We start from the raw sequence: 24,795 nt of genomic DNA, 5'->3' as shown, positions 1-24,795 counted from the left end.
AGGCAAAATATCACTGGCAGCGCAAGTAAATGGGTTCTGCCGTGCCCGTACTACTTGCCATTCCATTTACTATTTTATTCTAACCCTGTCAGAGCTGAGAGCTCAGTTTGCCTTTACAGACCAGTAGTGCAGTTTTGATTTTGCTGGACAGCAACACCTTCCTCTAGCACTGGTGAAAATCCATGGTAAGAATGGGAAAGTTGTCAACTGGACTTTTCCGTAACTACTCACATGCAGTTGCTCTGGTGTTACATTATGTAACTGTTTCCATTGGAAGCAACTGCTTTGTACAAATAGGAAATAAGGTACAGTGTCTGTGCAGCAAACCTTGTCTGCACAATGCAATGCATCATATCCATGCTTGGTGTTACAATATTGCGCTATACTGTAATGTTTCTGTGTTCAGTTTCATGACATGCCTCTGTGCAGCATCGAAATGTGTTCCTCTGCAATGCTGCATTGTCTTTTTGTGCGTATGCAGTATCTTAATACTTGTGTAATGTACTGTGGCTGTCTGGAATATTATACCTGTGTACAGCATCGTAAATTAAGCAAAAAGAATTCCATGTGGTACCTCTTTAGAGTCGCAGGTGATGATCTCAGAGAAGGATCCTATTTATTTTTTTCACCAGCCAAACCAAGAGTCTCTCCTATTTACCTTTTACTACCTCCATAGTTTGTGCTGCGATGCATGTTTTCAAAGCCTTGGGGAGCCTATCTGCCAAAAGATAAATTTGTTCCTTCAAGGAGGTGGACACAAAAGGCCACAGAAAATTGTTGGGTTGCAGTATCTACACACCCATGAGAAGCAGCAGAATAGAGTTTTCACAGTCCATATTTTATAAAAGTTTTTTTTAAATGTCCAGTGTCAATATCTGTGCCAGCAGATATTTCAAGCAGGAAATGATTTCTGCTCGGCTTGTTCAACCTTCAATAACCGGAATGAAGTGCGTATGTGTGAAACTACAATGCAGTTTTACTCATCTTTTGCCGAGGGCCACAATCCCAGCCAATATCTAGCTTGTTGTTGCCGACCATTCATAGGAATGCTGTAGCATTCAATACCACGGAGTGATGGATTGCAGGTCGCCACTTGTGATTCCCCACAAACTGAGCACCTGATTTCAATCAGGACTCTGTGGGAAGTTACCAGGTTAAGGCCAAGCATTTACCCATGGGAAGAGAAAGAAGAAATCAATACCACACATTCAGTAGCTCAATTTTAATAGGGTCCTTTCACATGCTCTAAGGAAGCTGGGATAATTTTACCTTCTTTTGCTGGGGAACAGCCAAAGGAGAGAGAGAACAGCACTGAATACTAATTTGGTCAACACTGCACAGCCAGACAGACCGTGAGCAGAAGAAATGAGGGAGGTAGACTTCAAATGACCCTCATAGTTTGTTACAAACACAACAGTCCTATATGCTGCCACATGCAGGGAATAGACACTCTGGGGGTGATTTCCATTTTTGTACCACCCTATTTTTCAGTGCGAATGAGGGAGCAGTGAGATAAAATTAGTAAAAATTTTAAGACTCCCCATTCAAGGCCTGCCTAATGCAATTATTGAGCTGGCCTCAATTTAGGTGGTCAGCGCTCCCACTAGAAAAACCGGGGGCCTCATTGTTCCTTGCAAAGTTGGGTCCTTTGACTTCTTTAGGACCCTGTAAGGGTAGCCACCCTGATGCCATTTTTGCCATAACCATCAAGGTGCCCGCTCAGTTGTAAACCCACCCACTCATGGGCGATACAGGGTGGGACATGGCCAGCTCCAGTGTCAGTTAAAGGGATTGCTGGAAGCAGGTCACAGAATATTATTAATTTATTGATTTGGAAGTTTTGAGCCTTCAGGATAACCTGAATTTCCCTTCATGCTCCTTCTACAAAGTCCTCGGCCCCTTAAATTTCCCCCATCCCACCCCCGCCATCTATCCAGCCCTTTCCTTTAAGGTGCTACTGAAGACCCATGCTCAGTGCTGCCTTGTCGGATTTCCCGCCCTCCAAAAAAGAGTCAATGTTCAAATCACATGGGCAGTTCACTAACTACATTTAAATCAGCCCCTACTATCAAAACAGTTCCGGCGTCTCGCCAACAATATCGGGCGGGAACTGCGATCGCTAGCTGATGTATGTCAAACAACAAAATCGAGGCTTGTTAGTAATAAACTCAGAAGAGCACCTCCTATTGCACTCAAGCCATATTCTATGTTGTGCACCTGCTCACCGAGTCGGAAACTATATTGCTGTGTGCCACATCCGGGGCAGCTTTGTGCCGTAAACTCATAGAAACTGGGTTGAGATTGTCGAAATAAATTTCACACGTGATGCTTACAGCCAGCAAACAGAGAGGACCTCCATCCAAGCAATCTCAAATGAATTTAGATCCAAGTCCCAGAGATGAAAACCAAGCTACCAAACTTTCCTACATCTGGTGGGAGACCATGATCTCTCATCCACCCACCTCTGGATTTTAAGGACTGTAGTCGAATAGTGCCAGTATTTCCTAGTGTTCACTTTACTTTCTCTTACTGGGACGGGGATTACATCAGCATTTACACTGGTCGTGCGAGACCCCAATTAAAACGATTCACCCCACAGTTTTGATAGGTGAGCCTTCACTTGTGCTAGGGATGCTATGATAGAATAAACCAATTTCACTTGAAAATATTCTTGCACTTTAACCATGGTTATAATTTTGGCACAAGGCTACTCTTCAGGTATATGGCTTGTGACTGAAAGTCTCACACCTGTGATTTTTCCAGTGTCAGTTCTGTGAAAAGACAGTGTGTGCTTAACTTACTGTGCAGTTCCATCTTCCTGACACTTAAGTATTTTACCAAAACCTCATACCAGTTCCCTGTAGAATTACAGACCCATCTGCTCCAGATACAGCGGAATATCCTTTCAATGCTCAAACAATTTTCAATGTAATATATTTTGTGTAGTGCGGTGGATGCTAATATCTCTGCAGTGCAGCCAGCCCTGAAGCAGTTTTCATTACACTAATCAGCAGAAGTGTTTTGGGGGGCAGTAAATTCGTTGGGCTTGTGGAATGCAAGGAATTTAAACAAGAGTGCGCAAAATAATTATTGAAGTAGCACTGAAAATCAAGCAGCACGCGAGGGGAAACATAAGCCGAATTAATTAGTGTAGTAGTTAAGAGTAAACAGAATGAAAGCGTGTATGTTTAATGTCTCTAGTTCACCAGTAGGGGTCCATCTACCATCGCAGGAGAAAGAGTGAATGGATTCTGCAGTTTTTAAGCTGTTTGTACTGTACTAATATTTCTGCTTTTGAAAGGTCTAGGGAGTTTCAGAGTTTATACGGAACTATAGCAATCGATTCTCATTGCTAGAGATCTCATTTCTGCACCATTCTCACTGTGCAGTGTGGGACTGTGTGGGTGCAATCCAACTTAAGGTTTTTGTGATTTCAAATGTAAAAATGTTCTCAAGCTTTTAATCTTGTTTACTGCTTCCTACTCAGGGCTGCATCTAAGAATTAGGCATCCCTTTCCTCGTAGCAAGGAGCCAGGGGACTCTGTAGCAACCCTCTACCCACCAATTATCTTACACTATCACCAGACAAAATGGCTCCTTGACAGCTAAAATAGAAGATAATGCAATCAGAACTCTAGGGTAACTGGCAGATATCCCCCTGTTGATCTCACGGATCCCATACAGTGTCAGTGGCAATTAACTAAGCGCTCAGAGCGTGCTGTGTTAGTGTCATTCGACATCACAAATGTAATATTACTCAACGAACATTAAACTATGCATCACTGTATTTTGCAAAGATTGTGTTTTTTTAAACTTTGTAATGGTTTATGTATTTTTGTGGCTGTAAAAACTGCTTTACATTGCATTTAGTGGCACAAATAAAGTTTCCTTGTGTTGTATATAAATTTTGGGCAATTTTAGTTCCTTTGGAAGAGATTATTAAAACATGTCCTGTCCCACCTGCTTGTTCCAATGATTCAGGTGGATATTTAAGATCCCATGCCGGAAGCACATATAGGATGTATCCAAGTTAGAATATGTGATCTCTGTCCTTCGCCTGGAACTGAAAAACTGCAAAGCAGTCTTGGAGGATCTTGGAGCACAAGTCTCCCCTACTCCCACGAAGTACTGTGGAACCAAAATGGTCACTGTGCTTGCTTACATAACAAAAGTAACTACACTTAAAGTTATGTAAACCGTTTTGAGATGTGCTATGGTGCTTTAAAAATGCAAGTTTTTCTTTTTAAATACTCATATTAGGGTACAGTGTGGGGGGTATATGCACATTTGCATTTGGCATTGGTCATTACTTTTCACTGTGTATGTTTTTCTCAGCCCCAAACATTTTCTTCTTATATAGTATCACTTTATGGGCCAATGAATTAAATTACATTGTACTGCAAGCCAATCAAACGTTTTTTTTGGTCCATTCAACAAACTCGAGAAAAGGGACCTCCAATGTGGGAATCCATTATGGCATTTCTTTTTCTATTTCTATGCTCATTGTTTCATGGGAAATTAATAAGGGAGAGGAAAGGGTGGGATTGCTCCCTGACTTCCAAGTCCAATCTTTCGGCAGCCGTTTAGCCAAGATAGGTAAATATTTATACCTTGCAACACTTCAACTTTGTGGACGATCTATTAATGTAATTGAATAGTAGTATCAGACATCTATTACTGAAACTGAAGTAAAGTTATCACAGGTTTGGTTCACTATTTAATTTGCTGTTCGAATCTAAAATCTGATACGGGAATACAAACTTGGTGTACTCAGTGCCAAGTTAAGGTAAATCAAAAGAAATCGATATAATGAGAACCAAGAGTAAATGAAGTAAGTTACTAGTGATGAAGCCACAATGCTACCATTTTACTACAGGTCAGAAACTCCACTACTTCTACAGCCAGTCCCTATCATTGTTATAAAAGCTTAAAAAAACATTCAGTAAAATAATTTAGATTGTCAGGAGAGCAGCATCAGTATGAGATTGAGAAAGCAAGAGGGAACGAGAAACATGTAAAGGATCGAGGGGAGGTGAGAGAGGGGGACGAGCAAGAGTGGGATTCAATAGAAAAGGGACCAGAAGAAAGGGGCTGAAGAGGCAGGACCAGTGAGCGAGAGGCTTAATAATTCCAGGACCAGCGGGTGAAGGGCTCAATGGAACCAGCAGACAAGGGCAAACTCAGGTCACGTTTTGCAAGCAAGGGGCAGAGAGAACATGCATCAGCAGGACAGGGGGACCAGAGAGCAAGGATAAACAGGAGAGGGGGTCCAGAAAGCATGAATCAGTAGGAGAGGGTTTATAAGGAGAATGGACCAGCAGGACAGAACTCTGGAGTATGAAGCAGCAGGGGAATGGCCAAGCGGGTAGCAACATGGATGAGAGGGGCTCCAGGTGAGAGCAGCTGTGCTGAGCCTACAAGAAAACCAGCTGAAGTTGAAAGAAGAATACATTTTTACTTGAAGTTGATTGATGAACAACTCACACATGAAAAAAAACCTAAAGAACTAAATGACAAATCCAATAAACTTAGCACATTCCTTAAACAAAAGCAATCACTGCAGCAACACCCAACGTATTGCAAACTTGAAGAAAATGGCAAGCTGAGCGTGCTTCGAGGTTTCAAATTTTTAGATCATCAGGCTCTGAGGAAGTATTGTGAGAAGTCAATAAAGAAGGCCATAATCTTGCAATAAAAGTGCACAAATTATGAATCCTAATGAGGTAGAAAGGAGAAATAGGCAGTCTGTCGTGATTTATCTGTTTAAGAGCTTGATTTGACCATTTAAGCACCTTTTGCAACTCCAAATTTCATCGCTCTGCTCTTTACAAAGGAACATTGGCCTTAATGAGAGCGACGCACCAGCATTTTAGAACAGTTGATATTCTGGCCTAATTCCAGTCTCTAAATCTCTCCACCTCTCTACTTCTCTGGCTTCCTTTAAGACGCTCAGTAAAACCTATCTCTTTCCAAACTTTTGGTCACCTATCATAATATCTCCTCATGTGGCTCAGTGTCAAATTTTGTTTGAAAACACTCCTGTGAAGCAGCTTGGGACATTTTGCTATATAAAAGGCAAATTGTTGTTCATTACAGTTTATACCACAAACTGGTGGATGAGTTGCACATACTTTAGATTAATGGAACAACCATGAGAGCAAATGTGAATGATTCAGAACACTAGATTGAAATTTTTCTGAAATCAAATTGAAAGTGATATAAAAATATATATCCATGGTGCCGCAAGCAACAACTCACTCCATTTCCCAGCAGTTGAACAGAATTTGGAAGTGAGAAATGAAGGGTTTTTCTTGCAGGTTGAGGGCCTTTCAGATTTTCCATTCAGTCCCACCTATCTCCTGAGTGACGGAAGTTTATTTGATTCATTGCTATTCAATAGTTCTACAATCAGCATAAGATACACATACAAAACAGGTGAGCTCATGTAAATAATACAAAGTCCTACTGCTGAAACTAATGGGTCTGCCCAACTACATTTGGATATTGATCAATCTGAATGCCACTCGCTGGTGTAAGTTCCATATTCATTACTCTGGGCAAGTATTATCTCAAACATCTGTATCTGGGAGGCACTCAGAGTGAAGTGAATGTAGAGCAAATCTTCCATAGTGCAGTATACTTCTAATTACACTGCATCACAGACATCAAATTGGCTTGGATAACTGGAGATTGCTTGGGGATATCAAGATACCTTGGGCAGTGTAATGGTTCTGGAAAAGGGAAACCAGATAATTGCTATTTACTGTAACTACTTAAACCACCAGGGATAATTCAAACACAAGCCCACTGAAAACATAATTCACCACCAAAACCAAATCTGTTAATAATGACACAATCGGTCTCGCGGCAGACACAGAGGAATTCATCAGGAGAATGAGGCTCCAGGAATTCTTCCACAAATCCCAAGATTTCAGCAGCGAACCCAATGAGACAATCAACGATCCAGAACAGCAGACAGAGGGATCCACGGTACAACAACCGAAGAAGAGAGTCAAACTGGACTCCTCCGGAGGGTCGCTGCCCTAAGCTTGACATGTATGCTCAAGCTGTCAGGAGATGCGTCAATGCCAGATTCATCAGCCGCACTCACAAGACAGTCCAGAATGTCACCCGAGCACAACGCAACGCCATCGACGCTCTCAAGACCAACCGCAACATCGTCATCAAACCAGCGGACAAAGGAGGAGCCATCGTCATACAGAACAGAACGGACTATTGCAAAGAGGCATACCGACAACTGGACAACCAGCAACACTACAGACGCTTACCCGCAGATCTGACCAAAGAACACACCCACCAGCTCAACAAACTGATCAAGACCTTCGACCCAGACCTTCAAAGCATCCTACGCACTCTCATCCCACGTACTCCCCGCGTGGGAGACTTCTACTGCCTCCCAAAGATACACAAAGCCAACACACCCGGACGTCCTATCGTATCTGTGTGAGAACCTCTCTGGATACGTCGAGGGCATCCTGAAACCCATCGTACAGGGAACCCCCAGCTTCTGTCGCAACACTACAGACTTCCTACAAAAACTCAGCACCCACGGACCAGTTGAACCAGGAACACTTCTCACCACGTTGGACGTCTCGGCACTCAACACCAGTATCCCCCACGATGACGGCATCGCTGCGACAGTCTCAGTACTCAACACCAACAACAGCCAATCTCCAGACGCCATCCTACAACTCATCCGCTTCATCCTGGATCACAATGTCTTCACCTTCGACAACCAGTTCTTTACCCAAACACACGGAACAGCCATGGGGACCAAATTCGCACCCCAATACGCCAACATTTTCATGCACAAGTTCGAGCAAGACTTCATCACTAAACAGGACCTCCAACCAACGCTATACACCAGATACATCGACGACATTTTCTTTCTATGGACCCACGGCGAAGAATCACTGAAGAGACTACACGATAACATCAGCAAGTTCCATCCCACCATCAAACTCACCATGGACTACTCCTCAGAATCGGTTTCTTTCTTGGACACACGGATCTCCATCAAAGACGGGCACCTCAGCACCTCACTCTACTGCAAGCCCACGGACAACCTCACGATGCTCCACTTTTCCAGCTTCCACCCTAACCACGTCAAAGAGGCCATCCCGTATGGACAGACCCTGCAAATGCACAGGATCTGCTCAGACGAGGAGGAACGTGATGGACACCTACAGACGCTGAAAGACGCCCTCGTAAGAACGGGATATGACGCTCGACTCGTCGATCGACAGTTCCGACGGGCCACAGCGAAAAATCGCATTGACCTCCTCAGAAGACAAACACGGGTCGCAACCAACAGAGTACCCTTCGTCGTCCAGTACTTCCCCGGAGCGGAGAAACTACGCCATGTTCTCCGCAGCCTTCAACATGTCATCGATGACGACGAACACCTCGCTAAGGCCATCCCCACACCTCCACTACTCGCCTTCAAACAGCCACCCAACCTCAAACAGACCATCGTTCGCAGCAAATTACCCAGCTTTCAGGAGAACAGCGTCCACGACACCACACAACCCTGCCACAGCAACCTCTGCAAGACATGCCAGATCATCGACACAGATACCACCATCACACGAGTGGGCACCACCCACCAGGTACATGGTTCATACTCCTGTGACTCGGCCAACGTTGTCTACCTCATACTTTGCAAGAAAGGATGCCCCGGAGCATGGTACATTGGCGAGACCATGCAGACACTGCGACAATGGATGAACGGACACTGCGCAACAATCGCCAGACAGGAGGGTTCCCTCCCAGTCGGGGAACACTTCAGCAGTCGAGGACATTCAGCTACCGATCTTCGGGTAAGCGTTCTCCAAGGTGGCCTTCGAGACACACGACAACGCAAAATCGTCGAGCAGAAATTGATAGCCAAGTTCCACACCCGTGAGGACGGCCTCAACCGGGATCTTGGGTTCATGTCACGTTACACGTAACCCCACCGGGGGGATAAAAAGTTAGCTGTTTTTAATACAACTGGTCATTCACTCTCTTTCTCTTCCTTTTGGATGTTTCTCTCTCTCTGTCTTTGGTTCTGGCCGTTTGTATATTCAGTAGTCTTGTATCTAATGTCTCTCTGTCTGAACACTATTCAATTACTTTGATTGCCTTGATAACGGGCAGTTGGAAAGATTATCTGTAATCACCAGGCATTGTTCTCTGACTAAATATGCGGTAACATTCAAGGAATCCCACACACACCTGACGAAGGAGAAAGCCTCCGAAAGCTTGTGATTTTCAAATAAAACTGTTGGACTATAACCTGCTGTTATAAGATTCCTTACAATTGTATTCATAGAGTGACACCCGAGACCTCATTGTAAGGCTATCGAGCACATGAATGGTTTTCTGCCCAGATCATCATTTTCACCACTTTGAAATGAAATGCTCACTGGTGAGGTTCATTTGTTTGGACTGTTCCACACCCTATCCCTCCTTAAACATGATTTGATTACCTGGAAAAGGGGGAGGAAAGGGTCATACTGGAGTATCAGAAGGCTGATAGGCATTAGTGATTAGCAATTAGTCTGAAGACCACCCTGCAAACCCACGATAATCTGCTGCTCATATCCAATCGCATATTGATTATATTTGGACTGTCCATGGGACTAACTATTGTAATATATGAAATCATTGTTTTTCAACAAAACAGTTTTAGCATGAAAATGCAACAATGAAAATTTCAACTATTAGCCACCACCCCTTCCCTAGTCAATGGCAAGTGTACTAAGTAGCATAGATTGTGTGTTTGTATGATTAGCAATCATACTAGTTCTTTTATCTGAAGCTGCAGTGCTATAAAGACCTTACTATGAGCTCGAGTCTGCACTGACACAACAAAAATACATATATTACTTCAATGTTTTAACTGACAGGTTTATTCACAAGTGCCCTTAAAAACTTTTGACCCCAGGGAGAATCTATTATCATACAATGGGAGTGTTTAACATGGTACCAATTCATAAGGTTGAATATAGTACATTACCTTCAACAGGTTAATTTGTACCTTTTCTATTTCTCTTAGGGTTCAGAATAAAAGAACCTCTAAATATGAAGCTATTTGCTTTTAAGTTAGTGAATGCAGTTAGCAAACACCCTCCTGGCACAGCAATCATCCATATGTCTCTCCACCTGGACAGCACCCACAAACTGAAAAGAAATCACCTCATCATTACATGAAGAACAAGTGTCTTAACATTCTTCAGACCCTTGTCTTGACTCATTATTAGCCATATGCCTGTAGAAGAGGGGAGAACAGAACTTGGAAAGTATTAAATCTTACCTGAATGTTCCCATGAACACTTGGCCAAGTGTAAGGTCCTTAGTCTGGTTATTGTAACCATAGAAGACATCTCTGAAGAAAGTCTGGTTCAGAGGAATGTTGGCATCACCACAATCTCGGCCGCTGTTGCAGGATTCAGAAACCAGCTGGCACATCCGTCCATCCGAAGCAAGTTTGTAGTCCTCAATACAGCTGTTAAAAATAAATAATTCAAGTGTTTTTTTACCTGAACTGAAAAATCTAAGAGGGAAGGTGAAAAAAATGCAGATCAGGTAAATAATAGTTAGATAACACCAAATAGGTTTTAAAAGCATATAGAATGTAGAAGGAATGGAAAACTGAATAGGGGCAGTTCAATAGTTTTGAGGTACTAGAAAAAAATTAGTTAGAATAGGAAAGAATGCAATGTCTTCATTTCAATTTGCACAGCTAATATGAAAAACCTAGAAGTTCCACAAAGTGGAATTCAGAGGGATTGATAGACTGCATATGATGTGCAATATGATCTACCATTGGTGACCCCTAGATACAAGTGTTCTGTAAATAAACCCATCCAGATGCAAACTTACAGCGCAGAATTTTCACTTCCAGATTCAAAAAGCACAAACATTCCAACTTTTCATAATACAATAATATATGCCACTGTTGGATGCAATTGCATGCAAATCATAAACTTATGAAAGAAATAGTTAAAAGTATAATGTGCTACCTTGTGCATAATGCTTACCTAATAAGATTAATTCAGAGTAACAGCATTATTATGATTATGGATCATTAGCCTTTTGTCACATTGTAATGGAGATGAGATGAGTTCCTACTCATTTTTTTTGCTAGCTTGATGAATGTCTAATAATTAATTTCATTTATACAACTCTTCAAAAGATAGCTCTGACTTAATTATGACTGTGAGTAAGTTGAAAAGTCACTAAACTATTATAACACAAAGTGACCTTTTAGCATTTTCACCATTTTAATTAAGTGGGAGTTGTCCTTTTAGAAATAACATATGTAAAAGCTTGTGCATCTTTGCAAAAGAGACCAGGAGATGTTGCCAATAGATTAATGAGTTTCTTGGAATATCAATGAATCATGCAGACATTTTCCTTATAGTCAGGATAAATCGAGCAATGTCAAAAAATTTTACACAAAAATTATATATTATAACCAAAATGTATCTACGTATCACTCACTTTTATAGCTATGAACTTTATTCAGTCTTTGGATAGAGTTTATCTCGCTGTATGGGATATGTCAGCTTGCTGCTACTACATTAATCACTAATGCACCTCAGTAACTGATGGCAGGTTAAATACTAACAGTAATCTCCTTAGTTCATGTAAACAGCCTGATGCTATGCAATTCTGCCTACAGAGCACGCACGTTCCTTATATTTAATGATCTAGAGAGAACTGCTTCATTTAGTAAAAACATTAAAGTGAAACCTGGTGTTATAAATTGCATGGATGCATAGTGTGGTTATGTCAATGTCCGAGACAAGCTAATATATCTTATCTTAGCAAACATGGAGCAGGGCATTTGCCCACAACTTCAACCAGAGATAACGAGGTACAATATAGAGAGTTGGGAAGGATCAGAGTTCAAGTCAAGCTCTCACAATGGTGATTGACACAGGGAGATGTGAGTAGTGATCACCGTTCAGATGATGACGACTGACCCAGGGAGGAGGGGATTGAAGGTCCTTGCTCAGATGAAGAATATTGACGCAAGAATAAGGAAGACTGACACAGGAATGAGTAATTGGAGATTTTTGTTCAATGACTAAGACTGAAAGGAGATAATAGTGAAGATGTAAGATCATTCTAGGAAGATTGATGCAGGAAAGTTGGCTGAAAGCCCCATTTAAACACTGACGACAGATTAGGCGAAAGGGTGGAGATGAGATGATCCTCACTCAGTTTTTGAAAATGAACTTGGGGAGCTAGGACTGCAACTGCTCAAACAGAGAATGAAATTAACTTCAGGGATGCCATTTACTCTTGTTGTAACAAAGAAATTTTTTAAAAAAGGAATCACGGTCACACCTAAACCCCAGCAGGCTCAATGGTCCCAATTCATATCTTGACCAATCGTAGTGGTGATGTCTCATGACATTATTCACAGCAAAAAATTTATTCGTTCATGGGATGTGGGGAACGCTGGCAAGGTCAGCATTTATTGCCCATCTCTAATTGCCCTTGAGAAAGTGGTGGTGAGCCGCCTTCTTGAACCGCTGCAGTCCGTCTGGTGAATATTCTTCCACAGTGCTGTTAGGTAGGGAGTTCCAGATTTTGATCCAGCAACGATGAAGGAACGGCGATATATTTACAAGTCGGGATGGTGTGTGACTTGGAGGGGAATGTGCAGGTGGTGTTGTTCCCATGTGCCTGCTGCCCTTGCCCTTCTAGGTGGTAGAGGTCGCGGGTTTGGGAGGTTCTGTCGAAGAAGCCTTGGCGAGTTGCTACAGTGTATCCTGTGGATGGTACACACTGCAGCCACGGCGCACCGGTGGTGAAGGGAGTGAATGTTTTGGGGTGGTGGATGGGGTGCCAATCAAGCGGGCTGCTTTGTCCTGGATGGTGTTGAGCTTCTTGAGTGTTGTTGGAGCTGCAGTCATCCAGGCAAGTGGAGAGTATTCCATTACACTCCTGACTTGTGCCTTGTAGATGGTGGAAAGGCTTTGGGGAGTCAGGAGGTGAGTCATTCGCCGCAGAATACCCAGCCTCTGACCTGCTCTTGTATCCACAGTATTTATGTGGCTGGTCCAGTTAAGTTTCTGGTCAATGGTGACCCCCAGGATGTTGATGGTGGGGGATTTGGCGATGGTAATGCCATTGAATGTCAAGGGGAGGTGGTTAGACTCTCTCTTGTTGGAGATGGTCATTGCCTGGCACTTGTTTGCACAAATGTTACTTGCCACTTATCAACGCAAGCCTGGATGTTGTCCAGGTCCTGCCGCATGCGGGCACAGACTGCTTAATTATCTGAAGGGTTGCGGATGGAACCGAACATTGTGCAATCATCAGCACAATATCCCCATTTTTGACCTTATGATGGAGGGAAGGTCATTGATGAAGCAGCTGAAGATGGTTGGGCCGAGAACACTGCCCTGAGGAACTCCTGCAGCAATGTCCTGAGGCTGAAATGATTGGCCTCCAACAACCACTACCATCTTCCTTTGTGCTAGGTATGACTCCAGCCACTGGAGAGTTTTCCCCCTGATTCCCATTGACTTCAATTTTACTAGGGCTTATTGATGCCACACTTGGTCAAATACTGCCTTGATGTCAAGGGCAGTCACTCTCACCTCACCGCTGGAGTTCAGCTCTTTTGTCCATGTTTGGTCCAAGGTTGTAATGAGGTCTGGAGCCGAGTGGTCCTGGTGGAACCCAAACTGAGCATTGGTGAGCAGGTTATTGGTGAGTAAGTGCCGCTTGATAGCATTGTCGCGACATCTTCCATCACTTTACTGATGATTGAGAGTAGACTGATGGGGCGGTAATTGGCCAGATTGGATTTGTCCTGCTTTTTGTGGACAGGATATACCTGGGCAATTTTCCACATTGTCAGGTAGATGCCAGTGTTGTAGCTGTACTGGAAAAGTTTGACTAGAGGCGCGGCTAGTTCTGGAGCACAGGTCTTCAGCACTACAGCCGGGAATAGCCTTTGTTGTATCCAGTGCACTCAGCCGTTTCTTGACATCACGTGGAGTGAATCGAATTGGCTAAAGACTGGCCTCCATGATGGTGGGGATATCGGGAGGAGGCCGAGATGGATGATCCACTTGGCACTTCTGGCTGAAGACAGTTGCAAACGCTTCAGCCTTGTTTTTTGCACTCACGTGCTGGACTCTGCCATCATTGAGGATGGAGATGTTTACAGAGCCTCCTCCTCCCGTTAGTTGTTTAACTGTCCACCATCATTCACAACTGGATGTGGCAGGACTGCAGTGCTTTAATCTGATCCGTTGGTTGTGGAATCGCTTAGCTTTGTCTATAGCATGTTGCTTCCGCTGTTTAGCATGCATGTAGTCCTGAGTTGTAGCTTCACCAGGTTGGCACCTCATTTTTAGGTACGCCTGGTGCTGCTCCTGGCATGCTCTTCTACACTCCTCATTGAACCAGGGTTGATCCTCTGGCTTGTTGGTAATGGTAGAGTGAGGAATATGCCGGGCCATGAGGTTACAGATTGTGCTGGAATACAATTCTGCTGCTGCTGATGGCCCACAGCGCCTCATGGATGCCCAGTTTTGAGCTGCTAGATCTATTGTGAATCTAGCCCATTTAGCACGGTGGTAGTGCCACACAACAGGTTGGATGATGTCCTCAGTGCGAAGACAGGACTTCCTCTCCACAAGACTGTGCGGTTGTCACTCCTATCAATACTGTCATGGACAGATGTATCTGCGACAGGTAGATTGGTGAGGACGAGGTCAAGTTGGTTTTTCCCTCGTGTTGGTTCGCTCATTACCTGCCACAGGCCCAGTCTGGGAGCTATGTCCTTCAGGACTCAGCCAGCTCGGTCAGTAGTTGTGCTACTGAGCCACTCTTGGTGATGGTCATTGGAGTCCCCCATCCAGAGTATATTCTGTGCCCTTGCTACCCTCAGTGCTTCCTCCAAGTGGTGCTCAACATGGAGGAGGAATGATTCATCAGCTGAGGGAGGGCGCTAGGTGGTAATCAGCAGGAGGTTTCCTTGCCCATGTTTGACCTGATGCCATGAGAATTCATGTGGTCCGGAGTCAATGTTGAGGACTCCCAGGGCCACTCCCTCCTGACTGTATATCACTGTACCACCACCTCTGGTGGGACTGTCCTGCCGGTGGGAAAGGACATACCCAGGGATGGTGATGGAAGAGTCTGGGACGTTGGCTGAAAGATATGCTTGCCCCTCTCCCTCTCTTTCTCTGCATGGCTCTCGCACACTATCCTTGTGATTTTTATATCTCACCGATTGTTTCCAACTTTCTTTTGAAAAAAAACTGTCTCCTGCTCAGCTTCCGCAAGTCTCTTTTCCCCTCTGTCGCTTCTCTTTTCTGTATGTCTGTCATACACACATGATCCTTTACTGAGGTGCTCAATTTCTATCTCTTGCCATTACTAAGCTCAGGGAATTCCTCAAGGAGGTAACCAACACGCAATGGATCAGAGAATTGGAAATGGTGAGGATGGCTGGGTGCTGCTCAAACACATTGTGGAGAAAGAAAAACTGGGGTTCAATATCAGACTGGGGAGGTATTGGATGGGGGCATGGGGCCTGGGTGGATGGAGTGGACAGCGGGCTGGGAGGGAGTTGTAAAACTGTAGCTGAGACCGGTAGTGGAGTTTTAGAGCAGAGTAGGTGGTCTGGAGCCTGGAAACAACATGGCGGGAGGAAAGGAAAGAGAGTGGGAGCATTCCGAATACCGTTTAACAAATCATATTGAGGATCCAAAGTTGCAATCTGAATTTATTGATTGCTCCCACCCCTTGTTTCTAATAAATCTGGGCAAATCTGTTCATGGGTAAAATGACAGATGATTAGTGGGAGGTGTTCAAAAAAGAATTTAACATGATACAGAACCAACTAATACCCCTAAGGAGCAACAGATCTACTTGCCAAAAAAGCACCCATGGATGACAGAAGAGGTCAGGGACAACATAAAACTAAAAGAAAAAGCACACAAAAATACTAAAAATAGCACAGGTCCTGGCGACTGGGAGAGATACAAAGAACAGCAAAAAACAGACAGTAAGAGCTATAAAAAGGGAGTACGAAAAGAAACTTGAAAGGGATATCAAAATCAATGCAAAAATTTTTTTAAATTATATTAGGAAAAAGAGGGTAGTCAAGAGCAATGTGGGCCCCTTAAAAACTGATAATGCTGATATCGTAAATGAAAATAAGGAAATGGCAGACAAGTTAAATAATTACTTTGCATCACTATTTACAGTAGAGGAAGAGGATTGCATGCCGGATACACCAAGGAAATTAAATTTGAATCAGAGACGGGGACTCATCATAATTAACATAAGCAAATTAATAGTAATGAGAAAAAAAACGGCATTAAAGAGTGACAAATCCCTAGGACCAGATGGTTTCCATCCCAGGGTTTCAGGAACCATTCCTTTCGATTGGAAAATTGCACATATCACTCTGCTATTTAAGAAAGGTGAGAGATGAAAACCAGAGAATTATAGACCAGTTAGAATAACATATGTTGTCGGGAAATTACTCAAGTCTATAATTAAGGGTAGAGTGACTGAAAACCTTGAAAACTTTCAGTTGATCAGATAAAGCCAGCATGGATTTGTAAAGGGTAGGTCATACCTGACTAACCTGATTGCATTTTTGAAGAGGCGACTAAAGTAATGGACAGGGGAATGTCTATGGATGTTGTTTATATGGACCTCCAGAAGGTCCATATAAACAAGAGACTGTTAGCTAAAGTTGAAGGTCATGGAATTGAGGGCAAATTATTGGTCTGGTTCGAAAATTGGCTGAGCGGCAGGAGACAGAGAATAGGGATAATGGGCAGGTACTCAAATTGGGCAGGATGTGACTAGTGGTATCCTACAGGGATCTGTGTGGGGGCCTCAACTATTCACTGTATTTATTAACAACTTAGATGACAGGATAGAGAGCCACATATCCAAGTTTGCCGATGACACAGAGATAGGCAGCATTGCAAGCAGTGTAGGTGGAAGCATGAAATTACAGAGAGATATTAATAGATTAAGTGAATGGGCAAAACTGTGGCAAATGGATTTCAACGTAAACAATGTGAGATCATCCACTTTGGACCTAAAAAGGATAGATCAGAGTGCTTTCTAAATGGTGAAAAGCTCGAATCAGTGGAAGTCCAAAGAGACTTAGGCGTTCATGTACATAGATCATTAAAACGTCATGGACAGGGATAGAAAATAATCAAAAAGGCTAATGGAATGCTGGCCTTTATATCTAGAGGACTGGAATACAATGGCGTAGAAGTTATGCTACAGCTATACACAGCCCGGTTTCGACCACACCTGGAGTACTATGTTCAGTTCAGGGCACTGCACCTTAGGAAGGATATATTGGCCTTGGAGAGGGTGCAGGTAGATTTACTAGAATGATACCAAGGGTTAAATTACGAGGAGAGATTACATAAACTAGGGTTGTATTCCCTGGAATTTAGAAGATTAAGGGGTGATTTGATCAAAGTTTTCAAGATATTAAGGGGAACTGATAGGGTGGATAGAAAGAAACTATTTCCGCTGGTTGGGGAGTTTAGGACTAGCGGACGTAGCCTAAAAATTAGAGCCAGGACTTTCAGGAGTGAAGTCAGTAAATACTTCCACATGCAAAGGGTGGTAGAAGATTGGAACTCTCTTCCGCAACAGCAATTGATGCTAGCTCAATTGTTAACTTTAAATCTGAGTTTGATAGATTTTTGTTAACCAAAGGTATTAAGGGGTATGGGGCTAAGGCGGGTATATGGAGTTAGGTCACAGATCAGCCATGATCTCATTGAATGGCGGAACAGGCTCGAGCAGCTAAATGGCCTACTTCTGTTCCTATGTTCCCCCATCTCCCTGTCACTTTCAACCATGCTCAAAGCACCAAGCCTCCTGGATAAGAGCACACTAACTGCCCAGAAGCTTGACTCAGAGGTTGAGTCAATGTAGCTGGGTCTCTCTCCTCTTCTGGAAAGGCCTGTACCATGTGCTTGTGCATAGTCTAAGCTGTTTGCTTCACCCACCAATTATACTTCTCTCAAAAGTTTCTCTAGTTGTGACATCTGGCTTACTGCTCTTGGCCTCACTCGTAAAGCTGTCAAACTATTCGTTCTGATGGTCAAGTTGAGCACTTGGGTGAGCCAGTGTGCAGGGCGCATAACAGGTTGATATCCTCTGCCCCAGTCAGCAGCACGGTGAGCGTACATTTCGAAAGATGAGCAGAGGACAGGGAAGGACAGTAGAGGCCAAGGGTGACCAGCAGAGGTTATCGAAGGGACTCCCAGAAAGGTGAGCAAAGATCAACAAAAAGGTACGGAAGAGGCAAGCAAATCCTGGTGAAGGGCAGCAAAGGTCAAGGAATTGCAAACTGTGTTGAGAGGGGTCTTAGACTTTTAATTGTGACTGCATTGTTTCAACAGCCATCACATCCATGCTTACATCATCTGTCTCCTGACTGGTCTAGAGTCATTATACTCAAAGGATCATGAAATTTTCATTTAATGGACCAATCAGATCACTGGGCTATGCCATTTGAACTGGTGTATACTGTAATGTCTTGTAATCACTCAAGTTGTAATGTACTGGATGCTTTTATTTTAGACTCTGGAACTTTCATGGTTTTAGATATAACATTCAATATAAGAGGAGACCCTGGGGCATAATTGTTACAATATGCTTACTCCCATCAGGAGGCCCTCTAGTGTTGTGTTACACAATATGCAAGTACAATACACATCATATAGTACCTGTAGGTCTCCCATGGCTTGGCACATAGTGAATCAGGGGTTCGTTATTTTATAACAATTGGGGTGTTACTACCATGTAGGGCATAATATCAGGACCACTGATTTACAGTAACTGAAGAAGTCAAATTCTATTTTTTAATTAAATGATATTCTGGGATTTTTCTGTTTGTGATTGATTGTCAGACATGTATCATTGTTGCTGTTTTTCTCACTTGATTCCCTTTGCCTCACAAATATGAAGAAAATGTAAGCATTCTAATTACTAGCAACAAATTACAAGTGATAGAGCTTTTCTGTTTCTTTCAAAATTCAACTTCTTTTGTCTTTTTTAAATTTGAAAAAGGAACTCAAATTAAGTCAAGGAAAGACGCTTGGAGGGTGAAATTGGTCTTCACCAGTAGCGCAAAACGGGTGATAGAAAATCGGCAATACATTTTATACCCCACTTGATTATCTTTTCCATTGAAGTCAATGAAGCTTACACCCTCTTGGAGTGAAATTAGTCTTTGACAGTAGTGCAAAACGGACGATAATGAATCGGTCGCCCGTTTATACCCCACACCATTTTCTCTTTTATTGAAGTCAATAGAAACTAAAATTGGGCGAAATGTAAAATTGGCTGCTGATTCACTATTACCCAAATTGCGCAACCACACAAGACCAATTTTACCCTCTCTGTCTCTCTATGAGCTTAATATATTTTCTGAAGTTTATTGGACACAAAACAACAGCTACAATAGTGCAGTCTGTCACTTTATCTTTCTTCTTCTCACACATAAAAAAACTCAATATAATTTTATCTGAACAAAGCTTTTGAAATTTGTCCTCTAGCTTTTAAAAATAATTTGAAAAATTAAACAGAAACTGTTAGATGCTGAAGGAAAATATTCCAGTAGTTCCGCTGACTAACTGCTACTGATGGACTGCACATACTCAGACTACAGAGAGTACCTTCAGTAAACACAGTCACAGCTCTGGGCAAAATATCAAGTCTATGCTCAGGCATCTGGAAGAAGCTGAGGTTTTCAAGTAAAAAATTTATTGAAGGTATTAAAGGACACAAAAACAATTTATTGATCAATTTAATCATGTTATTTTGAAATATGTAATTGATTCATTTTTCCCATTTTGTTTTAAACATTTTTTTAAGTATTAGAAATTTCAGTCACTGAGGAAAAAATGGCAGACCTTTTCAAATAGATTTTCAGTGATTTGTGGGGAATAGATAATAGCGCAGCACCTAGTAGTGACAGGTAATCATTATAAATAACTGTTATAGTTATAATGTAAAACCGTGACAAGTAGTAAGAGTTTGGCTATACGAACAGCACAAGATCTTTTAAAAAATGTATAGATCAATTAAGGGATTATTAGAATTACTCTCCTAGCCTCTTCCACCCCCTCCCTCATTTGTCAGGGTGCTGCCTATATTTTTTCTAGAGCATCTTCTTGCTAATAACCCTCTAGATCTGAATGTGGAAGTAAATAGATTTTATGTTCAATATCTATTCATGACAAACTGCTTACAACACATATATATATATATATTTTAAGTATAAACAGCTCCCTTTGCCAAACTAGTGCCCCTCAGCCACATACCTTGAATTTCCATGGGCTTTCTCCTGATCTCCAGCCGTAAATTTAACGGAAGATCTGTGGAAATCCCAGGGAAATGGCTCAAACAATCATTTAAGCCAATTCATCCAGATTCCCACAGATCTTCTGCTGAAGTTACAGTACCCCTGCAGAAATTTCACCCCACGGACTCTTACTACAGCAATCTTAGACAGGCGCTTAGACACAGTTGCCAAACATAGCCCCTTACTATAGCAATACCATGATGTGGAGATGCCGGTGATGGACTGGGGTTGACAATTGTAAACAATTTTACAACACCAAGTTATAGTCCAGCAATTTTATTTTAAATTCACAAGCTTTCGGAGATTTTCTCCTTCCTCAGGCAAATGTTTCAAGATCTCCTTGAAGCCTACGCATTTATACATATTGAACAATAATACATGGTGTTTACAGACTGCCCCTGCAACTGCCCGTTGCCAAGGCAATCACCGTGTTCAGACAGAGAGGTGTTACCTGCAGAACCTCCGAATACACATTCAACAAAAAAACAAACAGGGAAAAAAAAACAGAGAAAAAAAAACACAGAGAGAGGCAGAAACATCCGGAAGGCAGAGAGAGCCAGCAAATGACCCATTATATTAAAAACAGATAACATTTGTTCGCTGGTGGGGTAACGTGTAGCGTGACATGAACCCAAGATCCCGGTTGAGGCCGTCCTCATGGGTGCGGAACTTGGCTATCAATTTCTGCTCGACGATTTTGCGTTGTCGTGTGTCTCGAAGGCCGCCTTGGAGTACGCTTACCCGAAGGTCGGTGGATGAATGTCCATGACTGCTGAAGTGTTCCCCGACTGGGATGGAACCCTCCTGTTTGGCGATTGTTGCGCGGTGTCCGTTCATCCGTTGTCGCAGCGTCTGCATGGTCTCGCCAATGTACCATGCTCTGGGGCATCCTTTCCTGCAACGTATGAGGTAGACAACGTTGGCTGAGTCACAGGAGTATGAACCATGCACCTGGTGGGTGGTGTCATCTCGTGTGATGGTGGTATCTGTGTCGATGATCTGGCATGTCTTGCAGAGGTTACCGTGGCAGGGTTGTGTGGCGTCGTGGACGCTGTTCTCTTGAAAGCTAGGTAGTTTGCTGCGAACGATGGTCTGTTTGAGGTTGGGTGGCTGTTTAAAGGCGAGTAGTGGAGGTGTGGGGATGGCCATAGCGAGGTGTTTGTCCTCATTGATGACATGTTGAAGGCTGCGGAGAACATGGCGTAGTTTCTCCGCTCCGGGGAAGTACTGGACGACAAAGGGTACTCTGTTGGTTGCGTCCCGTGTTAGTCTCCTGAGGAGGTCTATGCGATTTTTTGCTGTGGCCCGTCGGAACTGTCGATCGATGAGTCGAGCGTCATATCCCGTTCTTACTAGGGCGTCTTTCAGCGTCTGTAGGTGTCCATCGCGTTCCTCCTCGTCTGAGCAGACCCTGTGTATTCGCAGGGCCTGTCCATAGGGGATGGCCTCTTTGACGTGGTTAGGGTGGAAGCTGGAAAAGTGGAGCATCGTGAGGTTGTCCGTGGGCTTGCGGTAGAGTGAGGTGCTGAGGTGCCCGTCTTTGATGGAGATTCGTGTGTCCAAGAAAGAAACTGATTCTGAGGAGTAGTCCATGGTGAGCTTGATGGTGGGATGGAACTTGTTGATGTTATCGTGTAGTCTCTTTAGTGATTCCTTGCCGTGGGTCCATAGAAAGAAAATGTCGTCGATGTATCTGGTGTATAGTGTTGGTTGGAGGTCTTGTGCAGTGAAGAAGTCCTGCTCGAACTTGTGCATGAAAATGTTGGCGTATTGGGGTGCGAATTTGGTCCCCATGGCTGTTCCGTGTGTTTAGGTAAAGAACTGGTTATCGAAGGTGAAGACATTGTGATCCAGGATGAAGCGGATGAGTTGTACGATGGCTTCCGGAGATTGGCTGTTGTTGGTGTTGAGTATTGATGCTGTCGCAGCGATGCCGTCATCGTGGGGGATACTGGTGTATAGTGCCGAGACGTCCATCGTGGTGAGAAGTGTTCCTGGTTCAACTGGTCCGTGGGTACTGAGTTTTTGTAGGATTTTGTAGGCGGCCTTCGAGACACACGACAACGCAAAATCGTCGAGCAGAAATTGATAGCCAAGTTCCGCACCCATGAGGACGGCCTCAACCGGGATCTTGGGTTCATGTCACGCTACACGTTACCCCACCAGCGAACAAATGTTATCTGTTTTTAATATAATGGGTCATTTGCTGGCTCTCTCTGCCTTCCGGATGTTTCTGCCTCTCTCTGTGTTTTTTTTTCTCTGTTTTTTTTTCCCTGTTTGTTTTTTTGTTGAATGTGTATTCGGAGGTTCTGCAGGTAACACCTCTCTGTCTGAACACGGTGATTGCCTTGGCAACGGGCAGTTGCAGGGGCAGTCTGTAAACACCATGTATTATTGTTCAATATGTATAAATGCGTAGGCTTCAAGGAGATCTTGAAACATTTGCCTGAGGAAGGAGAAAATCTCCGAAAGCTTGTGAATTTAAAATAAAATTGCTGGACTATAACTTGGTGTTGTAAAATTGTTTACAAATAGCAATACCAGGCAGCTCCCTTGACCTTGCAGTATTTGACAGACCTTTAGACAGACCCCTTCACTTTCTCACAGTCTTGGTTAGGTCTGTAGAGTTGTCCTGTTCTGCCAAACTGAACAAGACAGTAGTATATATAGCCATAAAACTCTCATCAGAAGAAGGTTCAAATCCACAGGGTCTAAAACCTCTTGGCTGGACAAGACTGAAGTAAACACCATAATCTGCCAGAAGATGAAGGGGGGGGGAAATGAAGTAAAAAAAAGTAGATTGAAAAAAAATCAAATTATATTGTGTATATATAAATATTATAGATCTCTTAGGCTATTGTATTTGCAAAAAATTGTATTCCGTACTTAAAAGGATGTAAATCTAATCTAATCAAGTTTAAATGGTGTGAGTTTAATAATTTCAACAACAGAATGTGAAGGACAAACACAATCTTCTCACTAGCACCTCAAGTTTTGCCGCTCCAGTTAATGATTTCATGTAATTTAGATGTAGGTGTGAGAAGCCTGGTGATATCCTCAATCCAATTTTTCTGAGAAACTGAAGTAATTATGAACTTCAGGCATATATTATCCTAATCTATGAGATATGACCTTTAGTTTATTTCGAGCTCTCACAGTAAATGCTTCTTACTGAATAGTACTTACTGATTACAGCACAAAGCTGTCATAAACTGGGTGCATTAAAGCAAATGTGAGAAGAGCTGCAGAAAACATTCCCACTTAATCAATTCAGAATTTCATTTTGGGGTTGTCACATTCACCATTACAGCTTTAATAAAGATATTCGACAACACAAATTTTATAAGTAAAGTTAATTATGTTATTGTGAAATGTTTACCTGTTCATGTAGATGTAAAAAATCCATGACACTATTTGAACAAGAACAGGGACATCTCCCAGTGTCCTGTGCAATGCTAGTGGAGGCACTCAAAAACAGAAAAGGACAATTTTATAGGTTTAGTTTAATTATATTACTGTGAAATATATATATTTTTATGTTATATTCAGCCCATAGGCTGAGCAGAAAAAAATAGTGGACATTTTTTTTTACAAATAGTATTTTAAGTAATCTGATTGGTTCGCCTTCTTTATTTTATTGATAGCTGTTGCTGACTGCTTATTTCCGATTTATAGTTTGGTTTTTTTTATTTGTAGATTTTCCTGAATTCTTCCAATTAGAGTGTTCTGGTTTATTGGTCTTTTATAAACATATAACTTCAATCAAAACAGGTCAAAGTGTGACACACAAACATTACCTGAAAAAAACTTTCAAAATTCATTCTCACGTTGGTTTTCAAATCATTTGATAAAAGAAATTGTTGGAAAATGAGGTAAGGCATCCTTCCACTTGCACTGACAGATGCTTCCTGTGATATTCTCCACATTGCACATGACACTGTAGCACCCTGGAATTATAGGCATAGGTGTGGTTGATCTCTTCAGCTGAACAATGATAACTGCAGGGGACATAACACCGTAATCCAAGGCCTTTAAGAGGGGCTGAAGCATTCTAGTAAAGATGGTAATGGCAACTTTAGCAGGAAGCTTAATTATTCTGTTGTGAAATATATAATTTGTACTTTTTTTTAATGTTAGAAACTTCATTTTAAGTTCAGGACATTTGCATTTGTGAATGGTGCGTGAATGGTTTTTGGAAAATAAATCTGAATTATTTTATAGGTTCCACTTTTTTCCCACATCTATATTTTTCTTAGTGTGAATAGTTACAGAATTGTGGTTCATTTCTTTAAATTTCAACTAATGACAAAGTGTGACAATAGAGAGGAGTGAGGAGATCTTGGAATTTGTCACCACGAGGTAGGGAGAGACCTTGGAGTTTGACAGTAAAGATTTTA

The 24,795-nt window shown here is 42.5% G+C and overlaps 1 protein-coding gene across 1 annotated transcript in view; it reads right to left on the bottom strand.

Annotated features, from left to right (window-relative positions):
• Positions 1-24,795, bottom strand: part of astn1 (astrotactin 1) — a 2,273,142-nt gene that overhangs the window by 776,462 nt on the left and 1,471,885 nt on the right. Inside the window, exon 13 of the mRNA XM_067989612.1 lies at positions 10,319-10,510. Coding sequence (XP_067845713.1) covers positions 10,319-10,510 — 192 coding nt within the window. The remainder of the gene's footprint in view (positions 1-10,318; positions 10,511-24,795) is intronic.

This window comes from Heptranchias perlo, chromosome 9, assembly GCF_035084215.1.
Source record: "Heptranchias perlo isolate sHepPer1 chromosome 9, sHepPer1.hap1, whole genome shotgun sequence".
Lineage (NCBI taxonomy): Eukaryota > Metazoa > Chordata > Chondrichthyes > Hexanchiformes > Hexanchidae > Heptranchias > Heptranchias perlo.
The sequence above is the reverse complement of the archived record's forward strand: the minus strand, read 5'-3'. Positions and strand labels throughout refer to the sequence as shown.